This window comes from Sinohyriopsis cumingii, chromosome 4 (assembly GCF_028554795.1).
Source record: "Sinohyriopsis cumingii isolate HCF-2022 chromosome 4, ASM2855479v2, whole genome shotgun sequence".
NCBI lineage: Eukaryota > Metazoa > Mollusca > Bivalvia > Unionida > Unionidae > Sinohyriopsis > Sinohyriopsis cumingii.
Window position 1 is genome coordinate 63,601,353 of NC_142964.1, and position 19,105 is coordinate 63,620,457.

The window sequence follows — 19,105 nt, forward strand, 5'->3', positions numbered from 1 at the left end:
CATTTCTAGTTGAGATTTTGGGCTATACATCAGTCAACACATTTCTAGTTGAGATTTTGGACTATACATCAGTCACACATTTCTAGCTGAGATTTTGGACTATACATCAGTCAACACATTTCTAGTTGAGATTTTGGACTATACATCAGTCAACACATTTCTAGTTGAGATTGTGGACTATACATCAGTCAACACATTTCTAGTTGAGATTTTGGACTATGCATCAGTGAACACATCTCTAGTTGAGATTTTTGGACTATACATCAGTGAACACATTTCTAGTTGAGATTTTGGACTATACATCAGTCACACATTTCTAGTTGAGATTTTGGACTATACATCAGTCAACACATCTCTAGTTGAGAGTTTTGGACTTTACATCAGTGAACACATTTCTAGTTGAGATTTTGGACTATACATCAGTCACACATTTCTAGTTGAGATTTTGGGCTATACATCAGTCAACACATTTCTAGTTGAGATTTTGGACTATACATCAGTCAACACATTTCTAGTTGAGATTTTGGGCTATACATCAGTCAACACATTTCTAGTTGAGATTTTGGACTAAACATCAGTGAACACATTTCTAGTTGAGATTTTGGACTAAACATCAGTAAACACATTTCTAGTTGAGATTTTGGACTAAACATCAGTCAACACATTTCTAGCTGAGATTCAGATCAGTGTACTACATGCCTATCTACAATTTTTATGAGCCCACTATTAGCAGCAAGGGCAGTTTTGCCCTTTTTCTTTTTGAACAAATTTTAAAACTTTTGGGTGAAATCCTTGTTAGCATTCTTGTGGAAAAACCACCTGATGTACACATATAAAATACAATGAAAATGTTTGCATGCATATCTGATTAATCATATTTTATCAGCTTTGGGGGCTCTTTTTGGGGACATGATTTTTGTAAATGAAAACCTTGTTAGCATGATTATGCAAAACCCATTTCATGTAGAGAAATAATACTTTGCAGGCATGTTTGTTAGCATATGAACATGTACCTAATGTATATGTAACAGAAAGACAGGTCAGGTCAGGAGAGATCAGGGGATTTCCAAAATTTTGTCTAGAGTTTTAACCTCAAAATGGGGGTGGGGACTTAGTGGTCTAAAGCATTCACCATTACGGATCACTGCCATTTCACCTCTGTCTGCATGGGTTCGAGTCTCGGGTTCGGCCAGTGTGGGTACATGAAAAAGCTTGCCAGTAGCTTCTTGTGGGTCATTGGTTATTCCCAGGGTTTTCCTGGGTTCTTCCTCCACCATTTATACTGGCCACCATGTATAGCCTATCTTGTGCTGATAAAATGGCGTTAAATCCTATAACAACAACAACAACTGCAAAATGGGGAGGATTTTCATCGACCTCAGTTTTAGGATGCAGATGGACAAAAGTTACAACTAAGAAACAAATATACAATTTTTTATATAATTAAAATATGCATATCATCTCAGCAAATTGGTCCTTTCACGGTAACTTGTTGCCATTCGTAACCGCCTTATATGTACAGCAAGCATTTGTAGCATTTCTTAGGAGATCATTGCCTGGATAATATTGCTGACAGACCTCATCATTGTTGAGCTTAATACTTAGGAGATCTTGTTCTGTTATGGGATCAAGTTTTCCAGTGGAGTCAGCCTGAATTTTCCTGAGAATGGAAAATGTCCTTTCAGAGTCTGCAGTTGAATTGGACAATCTTTGTACAACTCTACTAAGCCCAACAAGAAGTTTAAATTGTTTCCTGCCTGTGGGTAGATTCATATTGCTGAATGCCTGCCAGAACTGCTCAAGATTGGTACTGTCTGGGTCTAATGTTGTTTTAATGTCAGTAAGATTCTTCACATGAAGCACAAATTCATACATTATATCATCACACCCTTTTGTAACTTAATGCCGAATTTGCAGACACCTTTGTTGTCATTATCATCAATATCACCACTCTTGAATAATGACCATCAAATGCACAAAACCAGTATCATTTGCTAGGATTATTAACAAAAACCTTATTCATCCCAGGCATTTCAGATTTCAGTGGCAGTTAGTAACATGTATATTAGTCTGGTATACATTCATGTTTACAAAGGATTAAATCAAGGTCATTTTTATGATGTATTCATTCGTGGTGTAGAATCCATATTTTGCCTAAAATTCATTGTCACTGGTTGCATTCTGCAGGTTGATCACTCACAACACTGAGTTTAATAATTTATTATTATTATTATTATACAATTAAGATTATGACTTCTTATGAACAATAAAGTAGTCACTATAAAAGTAGATTTTGCCCATTTGCATGAGAACTTGTGTGCAATTTCTGAGTCTAGGAACATTATTTTGACTAGATCTGAAAAGTGATCTGCTTCTGGAAATGGGAGATTAGGTTCGGCTGCAAAGTGGGCAAATATTGTCTCAGCATATTTTTTGATGCAGATTCTTCAAACATGGATTTCAGTAATTCCATATTTATTGTGATTAATATGCTTTCATAAGATGAGATTTCTGCATGATGTGTAATATCATTCTTGCCACCATAACATATTTTAAAATCAGCATTACATGAATTCATATTCATGTCTGTTTGAATTTGATTGCAACTGAAATTCCTGTTTCCATCTGTCATCAGATTTTGTGCAGTATTTTGGTTGATTTAGATTTTTTTGTTTTGGCATTGGAAGATGATCTTGTCCAGTTACTTTTGCGCATACGTAGTATAAATGCTAATCCATCTGAACAACTTTAAGCAACAAAGCGGAACAAACCTTGCAGAAAGAATTTAATATTTATTGTTTTATGCTGATACGAGCTCTTTGGTAAACCATCCATAATCAGTTAACATCTTTAATCTGTTCAGAATCACTTCTGCTCTCACATAATATAATCCACCCAGACCAACTTTAAACAATCAAGCCAGCCAACCCTGTCGATAAAATCAAAGGTTGAAATTAACAGCTTCATTTGCTTGCCCTGCTTACACAAATTCAGTCTTGTGATCACAGGAAGTACAACAGATATAATTTCTGGATAATGATTATGGTGAAGACATTTAAACCTCTGTTGTTGTTTTTTTCTAACAGGTGTCAGATTTTGGTTTAGCGAGGCATGAAGACTACAGCCAGGAAAGTGACAAGATACCCATCAAGTGGACAGCTCCTGAAGCTCTAAAAGAAAAGGTCAGTAAATACCATCAATATTCTATCGCAAAGAGAAGAGTTCCACCTCCGATATTGGCAGCATGTGTGACTTAACATGTTAAGGGAAAATCTGCCATTATTTTCCTACCATCACCTACCATTTATAAAAATCCGCACAAATGTTGCTGAGATGTCCTCAGCTTGTCATTGATTAAAAATTGAAAGACAGTAGACAAAGTAGGATGGATCCTGATGGGTTATATATCTTTTTGCATAGTTAAAACAATAAAGAAGTGTCTGTAAATTACTGTCTTTAAAACTTAGGAAATTATCCCAGTTTATGTAGTCCAGCACCAAATGGTATACAAGATATATCACACAATTAATTACATTCTAATGCTTGTAAATTCATAACAATTAAAAACATGAAATTAGTGTCTGTTTTGTGCTAGATTAAATGACTTATCCCCAATTAAAATTATAACATTTCCCCACTAAACTAAGATATTTGACTAATAAATAACTGGGTATAGGTTTATGTAATCTACACAATGTAGGCGTTTAACTTCTTATTTTCACAAATTTGACTCTTGACTTGTTGGGTCAATTTCCCATGAGATGCACGACATTCCTTTCCTTTTCAAAAGTGATATTAGTCTATTCATCTATCATTGGAGAAATACATTTGTATCCAAAAACATTAGTGCATAAATGAAATTTGTATATTGTAAAAGAGAAAAATTAGAAGGGATGAAAATATTTTGGCAAATATGTATTAGTATTCAAAAACATACATTGACCCCAAAATAAAAAGCAAATGTCATCTGGGTCTTTGCAGCCTTCATTGTATATTTAATTGTTTGTTTGCTAGATTTAAAATTTTTTAGGGGCCCCGAGTGGTCTAAAGCGCTCACAGTTACAGATCACTGCCATCTTACCTCTGTCTGCTTGGGTTTGAGTCTCAGATTCGCCAATGTGGGTATGTGAGAAAGCTTGCCAGTAGCTTCTTACGGGTAAGTGGTTCTTTCTGGGGTTTTCCCCGGTTCTTCCTCCACCGTTTATACTGGCCGCCATGTATAGCCTATCCTGTGCTGAAAAATGGCATTAAACCCAACAACAACAACAACAACAAATTTTTTTAATTCCATTACATACTATTGTCATGTAACATTGTTTACTGGATTTGACATTGTCCAGAATTGAAACATTGTAATTAGTTGCTAATCTTAAAAAGCAGGGACAGTTTTGGTAAACTTTTTTTAATTTTTATTTTTTATCTGTCTCAGACTAAGAATCAGTAAGTTGAGTCAGGGTCATACCTGGACTACGTGATATAAAGCATGTGTCAATTGATAAACAAACTTCTATTTTTTCAGAAGGATGAACTCTTGACCCCCATCCAGGAATCTGTTTTGTTTTTTAGTTAGTCTTACAACTGATGTTATGATAAGAATTTTATCAATCATGCTTTAACACTTGAGACATCAAGTTGTTTTATGTTATGTCCATTTTGGGGCTGAATTGTTATTTTCTTCAGATTATTGAATTTCAAGTGATTGTTTTCCCTGGAAATACTAATGTGCTCTGATAATTCTTGGACAAAGACGTTTACTGAAATTTATATGGAATTCAAAAACTGGAATAATATTTTCTGCGATTCAACAAGAGACTGTTAACACATCAGTACAATGCTGACTATTGCATACGTCATTGCCTTCCGTTTTGGATTTTCATTGGGATTTGAACTGTGATTCACTTAGAACTTTTCATTCATATGACTTGTGTTTGAATTCTTAAATTACAATTTGAATTTCATTCACAATACTGTAAGTTCTTTTTTCTTATTGTTTTTACTTTGTAGTTGCAAAAGGGGATGATTTTTTCATAATTATAGAATATATAAAAATGGAATGTTTTCTGCATGATTTGAGTGTGCAGATTTCAAAAATGAACACATCTTTATGATATCTTTTCAAATAAATTCACAGGAAGCATTCAAACACATGTACCATCCACCATTTTTAATATTGGTTTTTGGCAATTTTTGAAAATTCTTGACCTCATGTTATTTCAAGCTGAAATTTGCATATTTCTTACATATATTTTATATAGAAATGTTTTGTGAACATTCAGCTTTAAGAATAAATTGACTTTTTATATGTTCCAGGTAATTCAGAAGCCCCACAGTGCCTTTTATCACCCCCCCACAAACTTTTTTGCATGAAATACTATATTTTTGAATCATACACAAGTTGAAATTATATGTTGCTTTTAAAATGGAATATTTTCTGCTTAATTAGAGTGTGCAGATTTAAAAAATGAGCCCATCTTTATGATATCTTTTCAAATAAATTCACAGGAAGCATTCAAACACATGTACCATCCACCATTTTTAATATTGGTCTTTGGTCACTTTTTGAAAATTCTTGACCTCATGTTACTTCATATTTTTTACATGTGGTTATATATAAATGTGTTGTGAACATTCAGCTTTAAGAATAAATTTACTTTTTCTATGTTCCAGGTACTTCTGAAGACATTTTGTGCCTTTTTATCACACGCCCCCTAACATTTTTGCATGAAATAGCATAATCATGGGGGCCCAGAGTGGCAGAGTGGTCTAAAGCGCTCTGCGTTACGGATCACTGCCATCTCACCTCTGTCTACGTGGGTTCGAGTCTTGGATTCAGCCAATGTTGGTATATGAGAAAGCTTGCCAGTAGCTTCTCGTAGGTTGGTGGTTCTTTCCAAAGTTTTCCCGGATTCTTCCTCCACCATTAATACTGGCTGCCATGTATAGCCTATCGTGTGCTTAAAAATGACGTTAAACACCACCACAACAACAACAACAAAAAGCATAATCATGAGTCATACAAAGTTGAAATTGTATGTTACTCTTAAAACCAATAGACAGTGCATATTCATTACAGTGTTCTTGTACATATATACATTTATCTGAAATCACAATTTAGTAAATCATAAGATATATTTGGTCAGTTTTCATATCTATAAAATAAAATCAATGACAAAAGGTTTTCCACTTTTTCCACTAAGTTTTCATTACAGTAAGTCAGGATTTCTTTAGTGTCAACTTAAGATGGTGCAACTTTAAATTTTGGATGTCCTAAATTTGTGATATTTTCATAATAATTCTGACCATTGTTTTGATAAATATTACATAGTTCATAAAGTAGAGACAATTGTGGTATCAGAGATAGAGAAGAAACTGGCACTGAGTTGGTTCTCAGGAAACATTTATCATTATGTATTTGTTTAAATGGAGAAATACTACAGATTGATTCTCTGTTCCTTGGCTTATGATGACAATATTCATATTGATATTCACAAAATGTGGCATGACAATTTTAAATGAATTTCTTTTCATTCTTCAAAATTCTGAAAAATAATTAACTTTTACCTCTTTTCCATCCCTACTAAACATGAACATTTTAATTTTAATGCCAGTGTCTCTAGATAAGAATTGTACATAGAACAGATGACCTGACATTGATAATATCTCAGTGATCACAATCACATACATATTATCAATACGTCTAGTATCACTGAGTCGGTGAGTGATACTCCCATCGAGTCTCTAACCTCGAAAATATATTACACAACAAAAGTTGTACAAATATTTTGTAATATGTTTGGTATAATGAATGACAGTACGTGTGTATAATTGGATTCCTTGGTATAAACTTTTGCCTTTTCATACAGTCAAGTTTTCGTGTGTTTTTGAACCCAAATTATGTCGTACTGTTCTTGCTGGCATGGGTGACCTTTGAAAAAGATGTAATTCGTGGGTTTTCCGCAAATATTCGCACACATTTTACCATTATTCTCGTAAAAAGAACTCCAAAGTATTTAAAAAGTAGGCATAGGTGAGCGTATATGTCCGTTCATTTAGTTTTTCAGCATTTTGAAAAATTCGGTTTTCATTTTTTTCCGCTGAATAAGCTGTAGAAATGGCCCAGTGTCATATACGCTAAATATAGACACTTGACCTTTCAACCATGAATACATTCGGATGTAATAATGTCGGCTTTTTACATATTTAAGCGGAGAAAGTACCGGGTGTAATGAGGTTGACATTTTGAGAAAACATTAATCTTGATCGCCAGTGCCCTCTAGCGGCGTCCCCTGTTGCTATTTGTAGTCTAGGGAAATAAATTATTTGTTAAATTTTATAAAGCTTGTTGACTTCCTCTTTTCTGTTACTTATTTTAAGAGCACAGACTCATAACAATGTGATATACAGTGGTCCCTCTCTTGTACAGCCACCCCTTCTGCACCAAGAAAGTGGCCTTATTAGACGGGTGGCCTTTCCCAAGGGGGACTAAATTTTTTGTGAGAAGTATATGTAATGCACATAGTAAGAAAGCTTCATACTTCAAAGCATTTAATATCTTCGTTTAAAAGTAACATTAATTATTAAAAGGTTCTTCCTGTTATTATAATAGACTTATTTCATTAATAGTTCTTATTCCTGGCATAAGCGTGATAAGCAGGCGGGTATTGTTGTCATGTACATTGCAAAACCATTCAAAAACATCATTTAAATCTTGGTACATACAGAGTTCATTTTCCATTTGCTCCATTTTCCCACTGCTGATGAATATCCTCCTTATTGGTTATGACATTGTTTATTTCGAGTCTATTCAACATAAAATTGTTTTATTCAAGTCTTTTCTGCATAAAATTGTTCGGCAGGTCCCCCCTCCCCACCTCACCCGATGTCATTGAGTAGAATAACCAACTTCTTCTAAAATAATATGTCTCTGTTTATGTGATGACATGTTAATGTTTGGTAATGATTTATTCAGATGTTGCTAACTGTGTGCAATTTAATTATGCAGACGAAACTTTTGTCAAGTGGATGAAATGCCTTCTTCAGAAAGCAAGTGATAAATTTGTTGTCACGTGATTTTTTGGTCTTTGTCTGGTACCCTTGTTTTGTTCAAAGTCATGGTTAATTTCTCTCTGTGAGTGTTATTGCACAAAATCTCTTTTTAGCCTATGCTGACCCTGTTCAAGAGGGGGACTATATATATATATATATATATATATATATATATATATATATATATATATATATATAATCAGGGATCCTTAAATATTCCAGACATTTTGATGGACTTCACATACACGTACAAACAGAATCAGCTGTTTTTAATATATATATTCATTAAAAATGTTTCAGCCCCATCATAGGTCTCATTAGATGATAGCAGCAAACCATAAGTTTATTCCTATGAATTTTTAATGGATTATTTTTAAATAGCTAGATGTCTTCACATAGTATTCCTGTCACTGTTCATAACATTGTCACGTCTGCATTATGGTCGATCCACTTTCTTAAAATTAATCCATTTGATGACAATGTTCTTTCTTTTGTTGATACAGATGTCTTTTTTGATTTCTCTTCCACTGCTTGAATGCTTGCATTTGGTCAAAGTCTTTTACATCAACACCAGCAAAGATTTATTCTCATAAGGTCATCAAGAATGTCAACACTCAGTCTGCACTGCAGCATTGTTTTGATGAATTTGGGTGCAAAAATCCCAGCTTTCACCCCATGCTCGACACTGGAAGTACCTGAAAAATTTATATTTGAACAATTCACATTCAGGTACTGTGCATTCATTGGAACTAGTTTTGTCAGTAATTTGGCTGCTGACAGTCTTCAATAATTGTTTTACACAACATAATTGAGAATCCCCCACTTGTTACTTCATTGGCGCTGATGATGACTGTGTCAGTGTTCTCTCTTGGTTGACTCAAATGAGCAATCAGAAGTGTCCAGTTGATCATAATGAAGATGTGTGACTGTGTCACTGTTCTCTCTTGGCTGACTCAAATGAGCAATCAGAAGTGTCCACTTGATCATAATGTAGATGTGACATGTCACTAACATTTGTAAGAACACATTGAATGCATGAAAAAATTTAATGGTCATGAATAATCCATAAACAATGCACTGCTTTGACTAGAACGTTGTTATATCATGATGAAAACTTCAGTTTTAGCCGTTTGAAGTGATCACTTTCAAGCGTGGGTGTAAGAAACTCATTGCAGAGGAGCCGAACATGGGGTGTATATCTGAAGCACATGGCTTCCAGTTTGTAAAAAATCCATCAACATGTTGCTGCATGATAATGTATGGCAAATTTCTTGTCAGCAATTGCTGGGCAAGTTTTCATGGTTATTATGCTATGAAATGATGAGTTGTGCTCTCTGAAGCAGTAAAATGATGACTGATACTTATTATTGTATCATCTTGGTATATATAAGCCTACTAGTTTTAAAAAAACCTTTAGAATGTCAAACAGATATCTTTACTGTGAACCCAATCTTTGAAATTTACTGCACTTTGTTGAGTAAAGGACTAAGTTGCCCTTCTCTACCCTCATTTAACCAGCTAACTGTAAGCGGTATAGCCTTTCAGGCAGCTTAGCTCTATCAAGCTTAATTTGTGATACCTCTACTGATTGCCTGAAAAAGAAACGGTGTTTAGGGTTAGGGTGTTTAGTTGGTGAGAGATTTTCCAACAAAGAAATAATCTGTAAACTAGACTTTTGTGATTTTTAAATTTTGCTTCATTAAGGTATTTATCTAACAGTTTAATGAATAAACAAATCAAAGACAGTTTGCTATAGTGATATTTTACTGACGTCTGGTTGTTCCGAATACATATATATAATCATTGGTTTTTATTCAGACCTTGGATAGGTGGCAGAATGGTGGAAAACAAAGCATTTTCACTATGAAAAAATGTTCAGATACCAAATATTTTATTTGGGGTGAGGGGAGCAAATTGTTCAGGCTGTCACCTTTTCCAAAAAGCCAGGTTATCACTACAGATAGTTGATATTGATTGCTATAATGTTGAGTTGCCAGTATCGGGATATAGATTTATCATGTCTTTTTTATATCAAGTTACTGTACCTATATACAGTGTGACCCCGCTATAACACGGTATTTGGGAACCATAGAACCTGTGTTATAGACCGAACTGTAATCATACATGGTTCTGTATTCTCATATGAATATTAAATAGAACAATAAAACAGTCTACAGTTGTAATTACCCTGGGATGAATCATTAGAATTACTGATTATCCAGAATGAATTTGTTGACGTGCACTTTAACTGCACATGCCCAGAACTTAATTTTATATTTTGTGTTTATATGTGCCTTACAATCATGTATCCATAGATACAAACATTTTAGTAAGAGGCATGCACACTTTTTTTGTTTTATTTCCAGATATTTACAAGCAAGTCTGACATGTGGAGCTTTGGCATATTACTATGGGAAATCTATTCATTTGGGAGAGTACCTTATCCAAGGATTGTAAGTGTAATATGTTTTATATTTAATCTGTATGTTTCCATAGTAACATGTTTTGTGTTTAATTTGCATGTTTACTTATTAACATGTTTTGTATTTAATTTGTATGTTTCCATAGTAAAATATTTTCTTTTTAATTTTTATATTTCCAATGCTTGCAGCAGAGGTAGCATGATTTGATCCTGTCCATTCTCCCATCTATGAACTCTTGTTAGCAAAAGTACACATAAACCACTTGACATGGATGAATGAAGCTTGCTTACATTTGCATACAGACGTGGATGACCTTATCATATTTTCAGGCCATTATGGAAATATTTCATTTGTTTTTTTTTTTTTTAAATTGGGTTTAGTCTTTTGGGGTAAAAACTTTTTTAGCATGATTAGGTAAATCCAGAATGACAAAAGAAATTTGGTTGGCATATTTGTATTATGTGTTTCTGACCCAATTATTTTCAGGTAATTTCCACACTGTATTAATCTTTTACACATTTTATTACATTTGTCAAACCACTCCGGTGGCCTGGCGGTTAGAGCATCCACCTCGGATGCGGGAGGTCATGGGTTTCGATCCCCAGCCGAGTCATACCAAAGACTTACAAAAATGGTATTAACAGCTTCCTCGCTTGGCGCTCAGCTCTAAGAGGTTAGTGTTAGGACTGGTCAGCCTGGTGTCAGGATAATGTGACTGGGTGGGACATCATGCTACATGTCTGCGGTATGATGCCTCATTGCTAGACATCACTATAAACTGCAACACTGCAGACATCGTAGTGATATGACTGAAAAATTGTTAAAGCTATGTTAAAAATCCAAATCACACACACACACATTTGTTGACTTTTTCCTTTTTTAAATGGAAATATTTTTAGCACAATTATGCAAAAACCACTTTAAGTAGACAAATACAGTTTGGTATGCATGTTTTTATGATACATGGATGATCTGTTGATCAGTATAATGCTTCCTTTGTCAGAAACAGGTCACTTTGGTGGGGGGGCAGGTGGTCAAGTGGGCTAAGACACTTGCCTTTACAGATCACATGTGCACTTATCACCTCAGTCCATGTGAGTTTGAGACGCTATGAATATGCACAAAATATCAAGATTCCAACATGACTTGAGTATAGAAAGTCTTCTATACTTGTAAAGTATTTCACTAAGGAATCTGGCACAATTTGTGAAAATGGGAACATTTTATAATATCAGATAATTCAAAAATTTACTAAAGAAATATATTGAATGAAACTTTTTCTTTATCAGCTGTACATGCAGTACCATGTGGTTAGTGTTTATATGCCTGCAGTAAGGCAGAACATATTATGTTATGATGTAGTCCATCCCTCCATCCATCCGTTACCAATCTGGTTTCTGCACAAGTCAAGTTCTCCACCATCTACAGTAAGCAAACACTGTGGCTGGCCTGCAGTTGGGTTAAGGAAGAAGCCTATCAGTTTTGGGCTCAGAATATCAAAGGTCAAGGTCACTGACTGAAAGGGAAAAGAAATTTCCACACAGTAACCTTAGTAATAAATCACATACTTAGGCCAGACTTAAAGTATTGCTTACGGGGGCCCCGAGTGGCCGAGTGGTCTAAAGCGCTCTCCGTTACGGATCACTGCCATCTCACCTCTATCTGCGTGGGTTGGAGTCCAGGATTAGGCCAATGTGGGTATGTGAGAAAGCTTGCCAGTAACTTCTCGTGGGTCGGTAGTTCTTCCCGGGGTTTTTCCCGGGTTCTTCCTCCACCATTAATACTGGCCGCCATGCATAGCCTATCGTGTGCTGAAAAGTGGCGTTAAACCCCACAACAACAACAACAACAACAAAGTATTGCTTGCACTTGTGGTAAGAAAGAAGCCTATTGATTTCAGGGGCAAAAGGTGAATGGTCAAGATCACTGACTGAAAGAAGACATTTTTTTTTCTGTGCACAAATATACGTTCTCAGCTATCTACCTCCACCAGAGTTTGTGGATGACTCAAATGTCAAGGTCACTGTGGCTGGAAGGAAAACATTGGCTCCCAGATATTCACATTAGTGCTACATCACAGACCTGGACCAAACATGAACGATGACTTTCACATGGCATCATCAGGGGCAAACAGTGAATGGTCAGGGTCATTTATTGAAAGAAGAAAAGTTATTTCTGCACAAATATTCCAGTACATAGCTGTGTACCACCAGTTGAGTTTGTTTATGACTGCATATCGGGTAAAGAAAGAAGTCTATTGAATTTGGGGTCAACAGTCATGGTAAATGTGACATAATGAAGAAAGATGTTTCTGGGATAATAAGTTTGGTTTAGACCGTGTATCTCAAACAAAGTTTGTGGAGGCTTACACTTAAGTTATTGAAGAGTCCTATTGATTTTGGCATGAAAAGGTCAAAGTCAAGAAAAATGAGTTTTGCAGAATACTTTTTATTCAGGAGTAAGTTCTTTGACAGAATTTTGTGGATGACATGCACTTAGGGTGGTATCAAAAGCTATGGATTCAGAGGTCTAAAGGTCAGAGGTCAAAGTCATGGTAAGTCTGCGAAGAAAATAATGTTTTTTGCACAGTGGGTTTGGTTCAAGTCTGTGTATCTTATACAGAGGTGAAGGTCATTGAGACCCATAGATCTTTAATCTCCAGAGTCAGCCATACCCTGCTAGTACCTACAAAAGGGACTTAAACTTGGGGTGTCATATAATGTACTGCTGGTGCCTACAAAAGGGACTTAAACTTGGGGTGTCATATAATGTACTGCTGGTGCCTACAAAAGGGACTTAAACTTGGGGTGGCATATAATGTACTGCTGGTGCCTACAAAAGGGACTTAAACTTGGGGTGGCACATAATGTACTGCTGGTGCCTACAAAAGGGACTTAAACTTGGGTGGCATATAATGTACTGCTAGTGCCTACAAAAGGGACTTAAACTTGGGGTGGCATATAATGTACTGCTGGTGCCTACAAAAGGGACTTAAACTTGGGGTGGCATATAATGTACTGCTGGTGCCTACAAAAGGGACTTAAACTTGGGGTGGCATATAATGTACTGCTGGTGCCTACAAAAGGGACTTAAACTTGGGTGGCATATAATGTACTGCTAGTGCCTACAAAAGGGACTTAAACTTGGGGTGGCATATAATGTACTGCTGGTGCCTACAAAAGAGACTTAAACTTGGGGTGGCATATAATGTACTGCTGGTGCCTACAAAAGGGACTTAAACTTGGGTGGCACATAATGTACTGCTAGTGCCTACAAAAGGGACTTAAACTTGGGGTGGCATATAATGTACTGCTGGTGCCTACAAAAGGGACTTAAACTTGGGGTGGCATATAATGTACTTCTGGCGCCTACAAAAGGGACTTAAACTTGGGGTGGCATATAATGTACTGCTGGTGCCTACAAAAGGGACTTAAACTTGGGGTGGCATATAATGTACTGCTGGAGCCTACAAAAGGGACTTAAACTTGGGGTGGCATATAATGTACTGCTAGTGCCTACAAAAGGGACTTAAACTTGGGGTGGCATATAATGTACTGCTGGTGCCTACAAAAGGGACTTAAATTTGGGGTGGCATATAATGTACTGCTGGTGCCTACAAAAGGGACTTAAACTTGGGTGGCACATAATGTACTGCTAGTGCCTACAAAAGGGACTTAAACTTGGGGTGGCATATAATGTACTGCTGGTGCCTACAAAAGGGACTTAAACTTGGGGTGGCATATAATGTACTTCTGGTGCGTACAAAAGGGACTTAAACTTGGGGTGGCATATAATGTACTGCTGGTGCCTACAAAAGGGACTTAAACTTGGGGTGGCATATAATGTACTGCTGGTGCCTACAAAAGGGACTTAAACTTGGGGTGGCATATAATGTACTGCTAGTGCCTACAAAAGGGACTTAAACTTGGGGTGGCATATAATGTACTGCTGGTGCCTACAAAAGGGACTTAAACTTGGGGTGGCATATAATGTACTGCTGGTGCCTACAAAAGGGACTTAAACTTGGGGTGGCATATAATGTACTGCTGGTGCCTACAAAAGGGACTTAAACTTGGGGTGGCATATAATGTACTGCTGGTGCCTACAAAAGGGACTTAAACTTGGGGTGGCATATAATGTACTTCTGGCGCCTACAAAAGGGACTTAAACTTGGGGTGGCATATAATGTACTGCTGGTGCCTACAAAAGGGACTTAAACTTGGGGTGGCATATAATGTACTGCTGGTGCCTACAAAAGGGACTTAAACTTGGGGTGGCATATAATGTACTGCTGGTGCCTACAAAAGAGACTTAAACTTGGGGTGGCACATAATGTACTGCTGGTGCCTACAAAAGAGACTTAAACTTGGGGTGGCATATAATGTACTGCTGGTGCCTACGAAAGGGACTTAAACTTGGGGTGGCATATAATGTACTGCTAGTGCCTACAAAAGAGACTTAAACTTGGGATGGCATATAATTTAATTTGTCTAAAAGGACTAGTGATCGTAACCCTCAAATATATAGCAATAAAACATTGTCACACTTTGAACCCAACATATAGATCACCAGTAAACAATCTTTATATATAATTACCACATTATTTGCCTCAACCTATATGCTGTTCATAGTAACACACTACATGTACATCAAATATAGCTGCCATTGCATCCATCTTGACATTTTGACATAGGGTTTTCACTGAAAAACTCCTTATGATCTCTGATCGGCCCAGATTAAAATGGATATTCCCTCAGATGTCCAGTTTGGCCATCACAGTGACCATCTCATCTTGTAGTCACCAATTCTCCTGAATGGATGGTCATATAATGACATTCAGGTTTCACAAAAGACTGCTTATGATATCTAGTTGGTCCTAAAAATGGTTCCTATCAGTCATGTCCACGGACATCCAATAGGTCATCTTGAAATTCTTATCATTACTCCTTCTCAACAAATGATCATCTTGACATTGGTTTCATTACAAGACTTTGTCTGATATCTAAGTGGTCTTAGACAAAAAAGGTACCATTATAACATCCACTGTAAAATGGCCACATGGTAGCCATCTTGAAATATATTGATATTTGTTCTCCTGAAAGCCATATCAACATGGGATTTTCACCGCCAGGTTTGTTATAATGTCTAGTTGGCCTTTTGCAGTGTATAGCTATTTTGAATGAAATTGGTGTTCATCTGACCTCTTGGTTTTTATTAAACACTTTTTGAATTATGTAATTGGTATTGATTGACAATGGTGCACATCTAACCTCTTGGTTTTATTAAACACTTTTTGAAGTATATAATTTGTATTGATTGACAATGATGCACATCTGTCCTCTTGGTTTTTATTAAACACTTTTTGAAGTATATAATTGGTATAGATAGATTGACAGTAGTGCACATCTGACTTCTTGGTTTTTATTAAACACTTTTTGAAGTATATAATTTGTATTGATTGACAATGATGCACATCTGACCTCTTGGTTTTTATTAAACACTTTTTGAAGTATATAATTGGTATAGATAGATTGACAGTAGTGCACATCTGACCTCTTGGTTTTTATTAAACACTTTTTGAAGTATGTAATTGGTATTGATTGACAATGGTGCACATCTGACCTCTTGGTTTTTATTAAACACTTTTTGAAGTATGTAATTGGTATTGATTGACAATGGTGCACATCTGACCTCTTGGTTTTTATTAGACACTTTTTGAAGTATGTAATTGGTATAAATTGACAATGGTGCACATCTGACTACCAACATATCTGCAGTATTTGGTATAAATTGTTTTTATTAAATGGTGCACATCTGACTACCAACATATCTGCAGTAATTGGTATAAATTGTTTTTATTAAACACTTTTTGAAGTATGTAATTGGTATTGATTGACAATGGTGCACATCTGACTACCAACATATCTGCAGTTTTGTGAAGGATTTTGAGAACCAGACTTAGTTGACCTTGGTGTCAAGTCAAATGATATTGCTTGAAAATTTTTAATTTATTGAGCCAATGAACTTGGAAACTTGTACATATGTAAGTGAATTTTTACCTGACTTGGTATTTAGTTGGATCCTATTGAACAATCTGAGAATCAGCACTGATTTTAAGGTCAGTGATCTAGACTCAAGGTTTTAGCTGTACTTGCTCATGAGCATGATAACACAAACAGGTATGAGTGGATTTTTATTAAATCAGTTTGTAGATATATCCGATGAATACCTTTTAATGATGCCAATTAAATACATTTTATTTTTCTTTAAAATAATATTTAATTGTAAATTTAGCCATATTTAGCATGTGGATATATCCAGACATTGTCTGAGACGTGTCCAATAATTTTCCATCTATGATGTAACGGTCAAGGTCAATGGTCATGACAGAGAAATTTGTCCTGCACTTACAGGTATCCTGAGAATGTTATTCTTACCAATTTTGGTGGGGTCCCGAGTGGCCAAGTGGTCTAAAGCGCTCTCTGTTAGGGATCACTGCCATCTCACCTCTGTCTGTGTGGGTTTGAGTCTCAGATTCAGCTAATATGGGTATGTGAGAAAGCTTGCTAGTAGCTTCTCGTGGGTCAGTGGTTCTTTTCGGGGTTTTCCCGGGTTCTTCCTCCACCATTAATACTGGCCGCCATGTACAGCCTATTGTGTGCTGAAAAATGGTGTTAAACCCTACAACAACAACAACAAGAACAACAACAACCAATTTTGATATGTTGAAATTTATTAAGAAAATCAGAAATGGCTTCAACACCCAGCAGTTTAAATTTTATCTTGAATTCCTGAATATTCATTTTATCCATCAGTGTCCATTCCTTCAAGAAACTTTTGTGAAAATGGAGGGGTGAATTTCCACCATGAATTATCAGTTTTAAAATACATGTACCTGATTTTGCTGCTGAGTGAATATCAGCCATATAGGACTTTCACCCACCTATGAAAAACTAGGAATGCACATGGACAAAAGTATTAAAAAAGCCAGGTACCCCATTTCTTTTTGATGAGCCATTATGAAATCTGGACTTATAAAACACATGGATATTCATTTCTGAAGCCTGAAAACTTGATTAGTGTAAATTGAAAAGTGCATATCTTTAATCTGCATAATTAATATAAATGTTCTTTAGGAATTACATTTTTAGCTCACTTCTGCAAAGTAAGTGAAAGCTGTTGTGCTAGCCCTAACATTGGCATTGGCATCAACACATGTAAAAATATAGATATGTGCAACTCACTTCATCTCAGTCATTGTTTCTTTTGAGATTCTTGGCAGTAGTTTGGAGTGGGTTTCATAGCATCTGCACCCCAGGGAGGGGGCTGACTATGTACATTAGTTATGCATTCTTGATTAAGTTTGTTCAGCTTTTGCACACTGTGTAAATACTGTTACACATGGAATCATGAAAATTGATGAATGGAATCATCTTGAGTACTACAAGCTTGCCAAAATGTAGGCCTCTGTCATCCACATTCCACACTTAGTGACTTTGCAAAATGTGTGCTTTAACTTCATTTTTCAGGCTCAGTTCATGCTAGTATGATCAAAACTAGATTCTTATATGCATCTTTATTCATACCACACTCTTAAAATGAAGGAAAGTCATTGTGACATATTCACATTTGACAGGCTTTGGTTAAGTGTTTGCATTTTGTTCACAACCAGATAGTTTTTTTTTTGTGTGCACTATACATAGATTCCATTATAAATAGATTCGTGAAATTTTCTTGATGAGAGAGTTCATCTTGACAATTACTACACCTTTATAACAAAAGTTGGTCATTGTGACCCATATTTTACACTTAAGTGACTTTTGTTACATTTTGTGTTTTAAGTTTATTTCTCAAACTATCTTCATGCTAGAATCATCAGGCTAAATGATTTTATGCATCTCAGTACCATACCCGTACAACAACAAGGTCACTGTCACCTGCATTTCATATTTTACTGACTTATGATTTTATGATTGGTTCATAAATAAATTGGTTTTGGGCATCGTGTATACATAATGCTACACCTAGAATCGTGAAACTTGGTGAGGGCATGTATCTGGATGAGCACTACACTCTCATTTAAAAAAGTAGTCATTGTAATTCATATTTCATGCTTTACTAACTTTGGTTCATCCTCAAACTAGATGATTATAGTTAACATTGCTGGTACCATTCCCTTTCAAACAAAAAGGTCAGTATGACATACATTTCACAATATACTGGTTTATGTTATATTTCTTGTGTTTAGCTCATCACTACATAGGTTTTATTTACCTTCTGTGTCATATTGTTACACCTGGAACCAATAAACTTTATTACAGATGCATCTTGATGAGTATGCCTGAATCTCACTGTCACCTATATTTGATGCTTCACTGACTTTGGTTAAACATTGTTTTACAGCTTATGCATGAATCATTAAACAAAATGATTGGATTCCAATGTCTGGTTAAGATTGTATCATCAGTCTTAGTGACAAAAACTGTCACTGTGATTTACATTTCACATTATATTTCTAAATCATAAAAATTAGGGAGGGAATGCATATTAATGAATACTTCTTGATAGTAGGTCATTATGACCCATATTTTATGCCAAATTTTTTTGTGTTAATTTTGTGTTGATATTTATTTCTG

At 35.7% G+C, this 19,105-nt stretch overlaps 1 protein-coding gene across 2 annotated transcripts in view; it reads left to right on the forward strand.

Annotated features, from left to right (window-relative positions):
- Window positions 1-19,105, forward strand: part of LOC149801330 (tyrosine-protein kinase CSK-like) — a 72,673-nt gene that overhangs the window by 43,882 nt on the left and 9,686 nt on the right. For both annotated transcript variants that reach the window (XM_089955378.1, XM_089955379.1), the window contains exons 9-10: window positions 3,087-3,182; window positions 10,413-10,499. In XM_089955378.1, the coding sequence (XP_089811504.1) occupies window positions 3,087-3,182; window positions 10,413-10,499 (183 nt within the window). The remainder of the gene's footprint in view (window positions 1-3,086; window positions 3,183-10,412; window positions 10,500-19,105) is intronic.